The sequence below is a fragment of the Octodon degus genome, unplaced genomic scaffold, assembly GCF_000260255.1.
Source record: "Octodon degus isolate 3935 unplaced genomic scaffold, OctDeg1.0 scaffold00171, whole genome shotgun sequence".
Classification (NCBI taxonomy): domain Eukaryota; kingdom Metazoa; phylum Chordata; class Mammalia; order Rodentia; family Octodontidae; genus Octodon; species Octodon degus.
Window position 1 is genome coordinate 2892870 of NW_004524747.1, and position 11300 is coordinate 2904169.

General features: G+C 39.2%; 1 protein-coding gene across 3 annotated transcripts in view; it reads left to right on the forward strand.

Annotated features, from left to right (window-relative positions):
- Positions 1–3112: 3112 nt before the first annotated feature.
- Cstf2 (cleavage stimulation factor subunit 2) overlaps positions 3113–11300 on the forward strand; it is a 22458-nt gene continuing 14270 nt past the window's right edge. For all 3 annotated transcript variants that reach the window (XM_004643333.2, XM_004643334.2, XM_023703455.1), the window contains exons 1-7: positions 3113–3212; positions 4198–4276; positions 4614–4783; positions 5543–5679; positions 6368–6487; positions 6601–6738; positions 7622–7745. In XM_004643333.2, coding sequence (XP_004643390.1) covers positions 3155–3212; positions 4198–4276; positions 4614–4783; positions 5543–5679; positions 6368–6487; positions 6601–6738; positions 7622–7745 — 826 coding nt within the window. In that variant the 5' untranslated portion in view covers positions 3113–3154. The remainder of the gene's footprint in view (positions 3213–4197; positions 4277–4613; positions 4784–5542; positions 5680–6367; positions 6488–6600; positions 6739–7621; positions 7746–11300) is intronic.

Here is an 11300-nt window from a genome sequence, read left to right on the forward strand (position 1 = left end):
TTTTTTTTTTTTTTTAGTACCGGGGATTGAACTCAGGACCTTTCACTTCCCAGGCAAGTGCTTATTCTACTGAGTTATCTCCCCAACCCAGTAGATAGTTTTGATTGGTGTGGTATACTTTCCAGATAGTGGATGGTAGCAGCACAAGCTCTAGTTATGCCCTTCAAAGTTTTCTTAGGTGGGCCTACTGGTTGATAAATTGTGCCAACTTGAGAAGTTTAGAAGTTTAATTAAGTGACTCAGCAGAGAGCCAGAATGCTTAGTTGCAAACATTCTCATCCTTTGCAAGAGGAGGGCATGCTCACATGGCTGGGCTCCCTTTCCTTCTCAGTAAAAGCCACGTCGTGTTTACGCCTTTTCTCTACACTCAAGTCTCACCAGGGCCACACTCAGCAGTCCTCCAGCTGCAGACAGAATTGCAGTGGTTTTAATAAATTTTAATCGATTTTTCTTCCAAAAAAAGAGGAGGGCATGGACCTTGTGTGAGTTCTACACCCCTAGCCTCAAGGGTAGCTTGTTTATAAGAATGGGAGGGAGGCTAGCTCAAAGCCTTATGGGCTGTCCTTCCCTTTGATCTTTGCTATTTTCTGCTGGCATGAACTGCTGCTGTTTGCCATGTGCCATTCTGCCTGGGAGCCAGCCAATTATTGACTGCAATCTCCACAAACTGTAAGCTAAATAAACCTTTCCTTCCTTAATTTTGGGTGTTGAGTACTTTGTCCTAGCAACAAGTAAAAACTGAGACAGCGGATCATTATTATAACCCATTGACCCATCATAATTAGGTCATATTATCATTTCCAGAAATGATACCAAAATATATTGACCCATCCACATTATTTCAGTTATGCTGGGAGGTAGATATAGCATTAAGATGTCTCTGGCACCAAAGCAACCTGAGTTCAAACCTTGTCTTTGTTACTTATTGTGGGACCTAACGCAAGTTACCAAAACTTCTTTAAACATGTTTATCCATAAAATAGGAGTGGTAGATAGTTCAAGATGGCCCTCCAGATTTTATGACCCCCCCATATATATTTACTGAATAATTCCCAGGGCCTGATAGGATCATAATGGATTTTATTCTCATGATATGGTTCTGCTACATAACACAGCTGCCCTTAACTTATGAATATTACCTGAATGGGCATGGCTTAAACACAAAAGGTCTTTAAAAGTAGAGAACACAAAGTGGGGGATTTGATCCCTAGCCCATGCAGTAGAAATTTTAAAAAAGAAAGCAGAGTATTTCCCAGCTGATCACAGATGAGACAGTCAGTGATTCAAAACAGAAAGGTTTATTCTATCATTGCTGGCTCTGAGATGCAGGGACCCACACGCAAGGACCAGGGAAGTCTCTAGGAGCTACAAGTAACAGCTCTCCCAGAAAATAGTGAGGAAACAAGAATCCCAATCCTAAAAGCACAGAGAAATAATTTCTGCCAATAATTATGCCACCAGAAACCCCCAGCCTTGTACAGTTCTAAGCACAAAAGGCCAGGTAGATGGTCTACACTGGACATGGCAGTTCACCTAGCATATCTGGCTGCTCTTTCCCCAATAATAGTCCTCCCCCAGTTCCTACAACAAAAATACTCCTGTACATTTCCAACTCCACCCCCCAAACACGCACCCACACAAAGGGTAGCTTTGGCTGAAGATACTAAGAACTACTATAAAGGAAATTTGGTAAGAAAGACTAGTTATCCTAAGTATTGTCATAAAGCTACCTCAGTAACTACAGTCCTATCCAAATTGCTTGATCATAGAACTACCAGGAACATTTGTTTAAAAATAATGTCTCTCAAATTTTTTGCCAAGAATCCCATTTTATAGACTTGCATGTCTACTTCTATCACCCTCCTTGTTTTATCTAAATTTGGAAAACACTAGATTAAAAATATCCTTGTCCATACATGCATTTCACAAAAGTTCACCATACTGAAACAGTAACCCCAAAACTTTGAAACTGTGCCTTCTATAGTGCTGTAAATCCTCCTTTGGGTTACTCTATTATACAAGATGTTCTGTAAGTCATACAAAGATCAAAAATGGGACTCCAGTCATGGAAGTAGGAATATTCTTTCAAAACTTTTTTTTTAACCAGAATTATTCCTTGAAATGATATACACTTTACAAGTGTAAAGTAGCACTTGTTTATTTATTGTGCAGTACTGGGAATTGAACTCAGGACCCTGCACTTGCCAGGCAGGCACTTACTCTACTGAGCCATCTCCCCAGCCTCATATTATTTTTTATAAATATTTCTTAGATTTCTACCAAAGACTCACGCACACTCTTCTATGTGGAATAAAAATTTCCATGCCTTAAATTCTGTGTTTAAACTATTACCTGTGACTTGTTTAGATAGCAGTTTGCTCCAACCCAGCCCTCTTCTTTTTTTTTCCTAATTCCGCTCTCAGGCGCTCTGCTATGGATTTCTTCCAACCGCGGGAGGATCTGTCGGCTACTGTAGACCTGAATGCCATCGCCCACGAGCCTGGGAACCAAAATATGGTATCAACCCGTCAGTGATATTTTGTTCGTTTTCCAAATTTCTGCCTACAAATATGCTCTAAGGCACTGCTCCACCAGTAAGTACTCGTCCTCTTTGAATCTCCACCCCCTCACTAACGTGGGCGCCTCAAGATTAAGCATAATTGTGCCTCACAGACTCTGTCTGGCGTTACTTTCGGTTCCTTTTGCTCTGAGCACCCTTAACTTCAGCGGAATAATAATGAGCATTAGGCTGGGGCTGACCCAAACATTTCCCTTCCTTAATAGGACGGAACTGAAGTAAAACCCCCCAGGCTGTTAACACACGACCTCCCAGTTACCACAGTAGAGCCGCCGCCGCCATTTTTATCGTGGCCAACTAATATTTGCGTCAGCCTAAAGGAAAACTAGTAAGGAATTCTGCGGAAAGATATCCTTCATGTTAGCTTGGCCCCATCCGAATCCCACTTGGAACGGAGTTTGGCCCTCGGGGTAAGGGCGAGTCCCGCTCCCGAAAGCCACGATCGCAGAAGGCGAGACGGCGCTGGGCGGGCGGGACAGCGCTTCCGGGTCCCGCGCTACGGAAGCGCGGTGGGGGCCGGCGCCTCGCGCGCGGCGGAAGTGTGTTTCGGGGCACCGGAAGCCACTGCAGAGAGCAATGGCGGGATTGACTGTGAGGGACCCTGCTGTGGATCGTTCTCTACGTTCTGTATTCGGTGAGAGGCATTCGGTGAAACCAAGCAACAGGGAGGGACAGAGAGAGGCAGGGAGTATCGAGGAACGCCCTCTCGCACCTCCCTTTAAAGTCGCCACGAAAGCCGGCGACGGAGCGGGCTGGCAGTTTTCCCTGGCTGTCCAATGGGTCGGCCAACCTCGTGGGCAAAGAAATGCTTCTCTTCCTCTGAGGCCTCTGAGCTTTTCCGCAATATCACCAAGACAGTTAAAGGAGTGTTCGCCATCTATTCATTACTCCTTTCTGATCTTCTGTTATTTTTTAGAGGAAAGGACGCATGAGAACAGCGCCTCGCTGTTCCTCGCTAGTACAGTACGTCTTACCCCCAGTGTACGTGTCCCGGTGCCCAGTTTCTGCAATCTCATAAGGATTTACATCCTTTGCTTTTAACCCGTAACGTTTTAGTTTATCTATAGTCGTAGCGGGCATGTGGCTTCTAGGTGAGCTGCCAATAAATCAATGAATGATTTAATACCCTGTTAGAGGAATTTTAGAGAGGATTTAAACTATTGTAAGTAGTCTTGGCTAGAATTCATTGTTTTTAAAATGTGGTTTTAAAAGCATCCTTCAAAGAGAGACATGACAAAACAATAAATTGTAAACACCCTCCTCAGTGCCCATTGTTTTCTTCCATGTACTTGTGTAGAATTGTGGATATATAACGTGTTTTAAAAGTTATATTTTTAGTCATCGCTGACAGAGGTAAATACCAAGGTATACTTACTTACTTTAATCAGAGTTAAGGGAAATCTACGACTTGTCAGATCCACAGAACTCTTTCAGACTTGCATCTATCCCTTTGGTACTTTATCTCAGTCGTTTATTTCCGTTTTTAAGAGATCAGAAGAGATCAAATCAAAGTGGGTTTTGGAGAACACTATTTTGAGCCAGTTATTACATATTCAGTAATGTAAGTAGATACTCTGTTTACTTTCTCACTAAGGATCTATGTGTTATCTATTCCTTAGTGGGTAACATTCCTTATGAAGCTACTGAAGAGCAGTTGAAGGACATCTTTTCTGAGGTTGGACCTGTTGTTAGTTTCAGGTGAGATCTTCTACTTCTTGGTGGGAGATTCTTAAAAATCAATGCAAATTTGACCTGTAGCAGTAATGACAAGGGTTTTGTTTTTCTTTTTAATGATGACTTTTCACATGCATTTTGTTAACTGCTTTATTGATATAATTCATATAAGCCATTCACATTCATTCTTCCCTAAAAGGTTTTTTCATTAAAACGTTTTTTAAAATAGTTCAGTGAGGCATCTGAGTTATAAAGTTAGTTTTCTTACAGGGAACCAAATTAGAGCCTGACAGTGTTAACAGGAACTTTGTATAGAATGTGTGTGTAGCATTTGTGCCTAATAGTTGATTTTGCTCTCCAGATTGGTATATGATAGAGAGACAGGAAAACCAAAGGGTTATGGCTTCTGTGAATACCAAGACCAAGAGACAGCTCTTAGTGCCATGCGGAACCTGAATGGACGTGAATTCAGTGGGAGAGCACTTCGAGTTGACAATGCTGCCAGTGAAAAGAACAAAGAAGAGCTGAAGAGTGAGTATAAACCCAAGTTGTATCCATTATGAGTTAGTAGAGATGGATCAATAAAAATTTTCATGTTTTAGAATGTAACACACAGCTTCTTTACTTGGCTAGTCTGAGATGCTTGAGTTGGGGAAGTAGTATCTTTAAGGAATAAGGTAATGTTGACTTTAGGAGAAATCCTTTTGTTTTGCTGAGTTGATTTCCACTTGGATGAATTGATTTCTACCAAAGTATACTGCTTACATTATTAATTACTCCTGTGACCGTATTGCCAAATCTGCAGCTGGTAAGGACGGGTACTAAGACATTTTTATGGCTTTTTTTCATGAGGCAATAGATCCAGAAGTTCTGTCTTAAATTGAGCAGCTTTGTGTATTTAAACTCTTTTCTTCTTAAATGACTTGTTAAAAGAGGTCAGTATCTTGGTTCTCTAACTTTGGATAATATTGTCCATCTGTGTGACCATAGTGCCAACTTTCCTCTAAGAACAGAAAATACATTCTCTTTTTTCTTCTCCAAAATGAGGTCTTCAGATGATTTCTCAGCTCCAGAGAATTTTAAATTATCAGTTGGTGCTTTTTTTTTTTTTTGGCAAAACCAGGGATTGAACTCAGGCCCTTGCGCTTACCAGAGAAGTGATTATTCTACTGCACCATCTCCCCGTCCCCCTCAATTAGTGCTTAAAGGCAGCCTTAAAAAATAGATACTTGAAGTGATGTAGTTTTTTATTTTGCCTGCCTAATTTTCTTATACTTTTTTCCTGCTTAGGCCTTGGCACTGGTGCCCCTGTCATTGAGTCACCTTATGGAGAGACGATCAGTCCTGAAGATGCCCCTGAGTCCATTAGCAAAGCAGTTGCCAGTCTTCCACCAGAGCAGATGTTTGAGCTGATGAAACAAATGAAGGTGGGAGGAGGCTATAGGTTATAAATAAGGCAATTCACATTAGAATTCCAAGAAGTTCTGGATAACTTATGATGAATTCATGCATCTAGTTCCTTCAATGCAAAAAGAAGTGTGTGTAGATAAGCATTTCTTTTTTTTTAAAGATTTTTTTTAAATTTTATTTATTTATTTATGTGTGTGTGTGTGTGTGTGTGTGGCCAGCTCAGCCCACCAGGGGGCGGGGCGGGCTGGCATGTGGTGCTGGGGGATTGAACCGTGGTCCCTGTGCTTTGCTAAGCTTGTTCTAAGTAGGTGCTCTAGACCACTGAGCCATCTCACCAGCCCCTAGATAAGCATTTCTTGTACTTTCAATATTCTATGTGTGCACGGTGTATTTTTTATTTTGTTTTGTCTTTTGAGATGGTCTCGCTATGCAGTTCAGGTTGACCTTGAGCTCACTTTGTAACCTCGGTGGCCTCAAGCTCACAGTGATCCTCCTGCCTCAGCCTCCAGAGTGTTGGGATTACAGGAAAGCACCAACATACCCAGTTTACAGTGTATTTTTTTTTACACAAATAGACCTCCATAAACAATTTAGCTGAGGTTAAAAGCCTCTGGAATATTGTATCTCTAAGATGAAAATGGCTATAAATCGTAATTGTTAAGTAATAGGTATTGTACCTGAAAATACATCTGCTTTGATTCTCAGCTCTGTGTCCAGAATAGTCCCCAGGAAGCACGGAACATGTTGCTGCAGAACCCACAGCTGGCTTATGCTTTGCTGCAGGCACAGGTAGTGATGAGAATTGTGGATCCAGAGATTGCCCTGGTGAGTGCTTCCCATCTTTTATGGAAATGGTAGGGTAAACTTTGAACAGGATAGGAGCTCCCTGATTGCCTTGTTTAACTGATTGCTCATTGGTTTATCTTTTTACCTTTTAGAAAATTCTGCATCGCCAAACCAATATCCCAACACTGATTACGGGCAATCCTCAACAAGTCCATGGCGCTGGGCCTGGTTCAGGAGCCAATGTATCAGTGAATCAACAGAATCCTCAAGCCCCTCAGGGCCAGGCTTTGGTAGGGATTTATCCCCTAATATTTCTTTTATATGTCTTCGAATACAATTTTCTGTTTGGGAAACTATATTCAAAGAAGAATGATCAGAAATCAGAGATGATAATTTGCATTTTGAGGCAAAAAAAAGCAGTTTCTGGTTGTAGAGCACATGGCATCTGAATGAACACAGATTCCATTGCAAGCTTTTAAATCAAAGAAAAGCTTTCTACACATTCTTTTACTATAGGCTAACTTTGTTTTATATGCATGCCTGGCTCTCCATTATTCTATAACATCATCTCATTTAATCCTCACAGAAATGTGAGGTAAGCGTTCTTATCATTGTTTTCACCAATGAAAAAGTAAAGCTCAGTGTCCAAGCATGACACAAAGTGGGAAAGCCATAAAAATATTAACACATTTATTTTTTTTTCCTTTTGAAACAGGATCTTGTAGTGTAGTTGGGGCTGGTCTTGAGCTCACTGGGTGGCTCAGGCTGGCTTCGAACTCATGGTGATTCTCATGCCTCAGCTTCCTGAGTGCTGGGATCACAGGTGCGTGCCACCACGCCCAGCTAGTATATGTAAAAACTGAAAGTTTTGTATATGGAGAACGAAAGGCAAAATGAACACCAAAGGCAAATGACAAAATGAAAAAGAGTATTTGCCACACATATGATAGACAAGAGGCTCCATTTTAACTGTATTCACATAATTAATCACATGGTATATATTGCAGTTTGCAATAAGTATATGAGTGATAAATCTGATGCATATGAGATATACTGTTTAAAAAGGGTGCTTGTTATACTATTTGGGATTGCCAATTTTGAAATGACTTTTGAGTCCTAGACTTAATGTTTTGTGTCTGTACAGAGGCATGTTCATATTTTTCTCTTGGTCAGGGTGGAATGCATGTCAATGGCGCGCCTCCACTGATGCAAGCTTCCATGCAAGGTGGGGTTCCAGCACCAGGGCAGATCCCAGCTGCTGTAACAGGACCTGGCCCTGGTTCCTTAGCTCCTGGAGGTAAGTTTCATTTAGACTCTTCACCATTTTGTTACTTTGGTAAAGTATTGTCTTAGCAACTGCTACAGTGCTGCCAAATTATATAATAAGATCTTGGTATCAAATTAGTGTATATCTAGAAAGTGTACATCCTAGGTAGGATAAATAGGTTAGTTCTTCGATACACATTCTGTTATGTCTTATGATAGTAGGATAATAGACAGTGCAAAAGTACAGTAAATCTTCCAAATTAAAGAGGGAGATAATGGAATGAGTAGAAATTAATAAAACCAGGAAAAATGGAAAAGATAATATAAAATAAGTGAGAAGTGTAGACTAACATGGAGGGAATAAAAACTATAGTCTTTATTCCATTAAATGTGAATGAACTGAATTCTCCCATTAAAAGCCAGACACTATTAAATTAGGTTAAAACTTACAAAGAAAACTAGCATAAAACACATAAAGTTGCATTTCAATAAATACAATCAAACCGAGCAACAAAAAACAGGAAATTTAATAACACATTCTTTGAAAGCATGAAGGGTAGGCAACAAATAGAGTACTGCTATTACACTTGTAAATTTTCATTGTTCAGCAATTAAAATGAATTCCTCATGTGAATCACCTCTACACATGGTGGAGTACCAGTTTTTACATTTTTATGCAAATTTAGTAGTTTTAACCTGGGTTAGATTGATAGCAACACTACTCATAGAAGATAATTCAAATCTAAATTCTTCTGTTTTATAGAGAAACTAGTTGACAGCTGTGGACAAAAAATAGACTTTCAAAGAAATTTTAGCAAACACAATTTTCCTTTATTCACTTTATCAATATAGTTATATTATCTTCATGAAATAAATATTTTCTGTATTTTATGTTTCTAAGTTACAGGTGACTTGCTTACCTTAAAATACCATCACAAGTTCTACTGTGGTCCTACTGCATGTGACAAGTATACAAGTATGCATGACAAGTATGTTACAGGCTTATTACATGTGTTAACATTCAGACTGATCTGCATGTCGAGTGCCTTGATCATACACTGAAGTGTCCAAACAATGTCATTTGATATGGAAGTTTTTAAATGTCTGCACTGCATAGCTGTACTTACCTTGTTATAAATTAACATGGGATATAGATAAGCACCATCTATGGATCACACTTTGAGTAGCATTGTGCTAGTAAACAGCAAATAAATGTGCATACTGAGGGATTAAATAATAGAATCGATAGGTTCCGGACCAGGGAGATGGCTCAGTAGAATAAGCGCTTGCCTGGCAAGCACAGGGTCATGAGTTCAATCTCTGGTACCGCAAAAAAAAAAAATCAACAGGTTCCACTTAATATATTGTTAGTATATGGTGAATCCCTTACATCTTAGCTCTGGCATATACTACTCACCCCAAATGACCACAGAACAGTTTACAAAAATAAAAAAGGCCATGTACTTAGCCACAAATTAAAACTTTCAACAGATTTTAAAAAGTGGAAATTATAAGTCCATAAGATTAGAAACATAATTAAAGGCAACTGGGAAAATTCTTTACTTAGGAAATTGAAGGCCAATCTATAGTCTTTGAACTAAAAAGGAAGTAAAGATTATAAAGTATGTAAAGGAAAAAGGAAAGTATGTACTCCATAGAAAAAAGTATAGGAAACAGTGAAGGCAATGCTTAAAGGAAAAATGAGTATTAAATACCTGTATTAAAAAAATAAAGGCAGTCTAATTAGTTGTAAGGAATCAGAAAAGTCATAAACTAGAAACACCAAGAAGAGGAAATTAACATAGTAAAATTTGAATGTAAGTGTAAACTTAAATATACGTTTAAATGATAATTTTTGAGTTTGTAGCATTTATACTGCTGCATTTGTAATCTACTATTTTTGTGGTTTTTGCAAGGTAGCCTTGACCTTATGTATGTATCCTTATGTGTTCCAGGTTGGCCTTGAAAAGGCCATTTTCCTCCCTTAACCTTACAGGAATGCTGGGATTATAGGAGTGTGCCACCACGGCTATGCTTCTGAATTTATTTATTTTTTCAAAATTTATTTATTTATTTTATTTTATTTAAGACCATTATTAACTGGTGCTTGCAGTTTGTTGACTTTTTTTTCTGAACCGGGGATTGAACTCAGGCCCTTGTGCTTGCCAGGCAAGCACTTAATTCTACTGAGCTAAATCCCCAGCCCCTTGTTGATTTTTTTGAAAAAAAATCAAGTTGTAAACTTTTAAATTAAGAATGAAGTTCCTAAAAAATCTCAACTTTGCCAGCTATGAAACAATTTAAAAACCTTTAAAGGTTTGTTGAGAAAAACCAGGCTTTTTTAAAAAACACGTTTGTCATTACCAAAAAGGGATGTCTTTAGGTAAAAATAATAAAAACCCCATGCTGCATAGATAATGCAGATAGTTCTAGTTATCTGGTCAATGGGCAGAAAGCAAGCAGTTAAGGTCTTCAGTTCCAATCTTTTGTTCATTTCATATATATATATATATATATATATATATATATATGTAAACCAGTCAGGTATTTTCCTATTGTTCTGTCTTTCTAATCCCTACCTTTCAAAGAAAGTCACTTTATTTATTTATTTATTTAGGCAGAACCAGAGATTGAACTAGGGCCCTTGTGCTTGCCAGGAAAGCACTTATTCTACTGAGCCATCTCCCCGGCCCCTGTTCATTTCTTATTGCTGGAATTTCCTATTGGTTTCATTCTTTTTTTTTAAATTTTTTTAAATTTATTTTTGTGTGTGTGTTTGGCCAGCTCAGCCCAGCAGGGGGCAGGGCTGGCTGGCATGTGGTGCTGGGGGATTGAACCGCGGTCCCTATGCTTTGCTAAGCTTGTTCTAAGTAGGTGCTTTAGACCACTGAGCCATCTCACCAGCCCTGGTTTCATTCTTGCTGGATGACTAAACTGGATTATGGTAGAGATGTTTAGCCAGCATTTACTCAGCCCCGCCCTGCTCAGCCTCAGGAGCCAGTGGACAAATTCTCAGCTGGTGGATGGGCTGCTTTTGTCTTGAACTTATTTTGTACCCCAGACTGGCCTCAGACTCCCAACTGCTGGGATTATAGGCATGTGCCACCACTCCCCGCTCTGAATTTATTAAAATTTAAAACTTCAAGAATATTTTTGAGTTATGCTGTACACAGCTCTTTGACAACTGATGAGAATGGGGAAAGTAACCTAGTAAAAATATGGGCAAAGAAAATTTGCAAGAATTTCATGGAAGAGCAGCACCAAATGGCCAATATAAACAGATTTACTTACAGATAGGGGATTACAAATTAAATAATAATGAGAGTGCATGAAAATCCATCAGGCAGGCAAGTCTCAAAGACAGATGATCTTTACAGAGTAAGTGGTGCTTGTACATTGCTGATAGAATTGTGAAGTTCTTCCACCTTTCAAGAAAGGGATCTAAAAATAATAAATAAAATAAATAGAAAGGGATCTAACATTGAAAATTAATACACAGTTTGTCCCACAAATTCTACTTCTGACACTAAAATATACAAAAAGTGCTACTATACAATGATGTATAGTATAAGAAATTGTGTGGGCC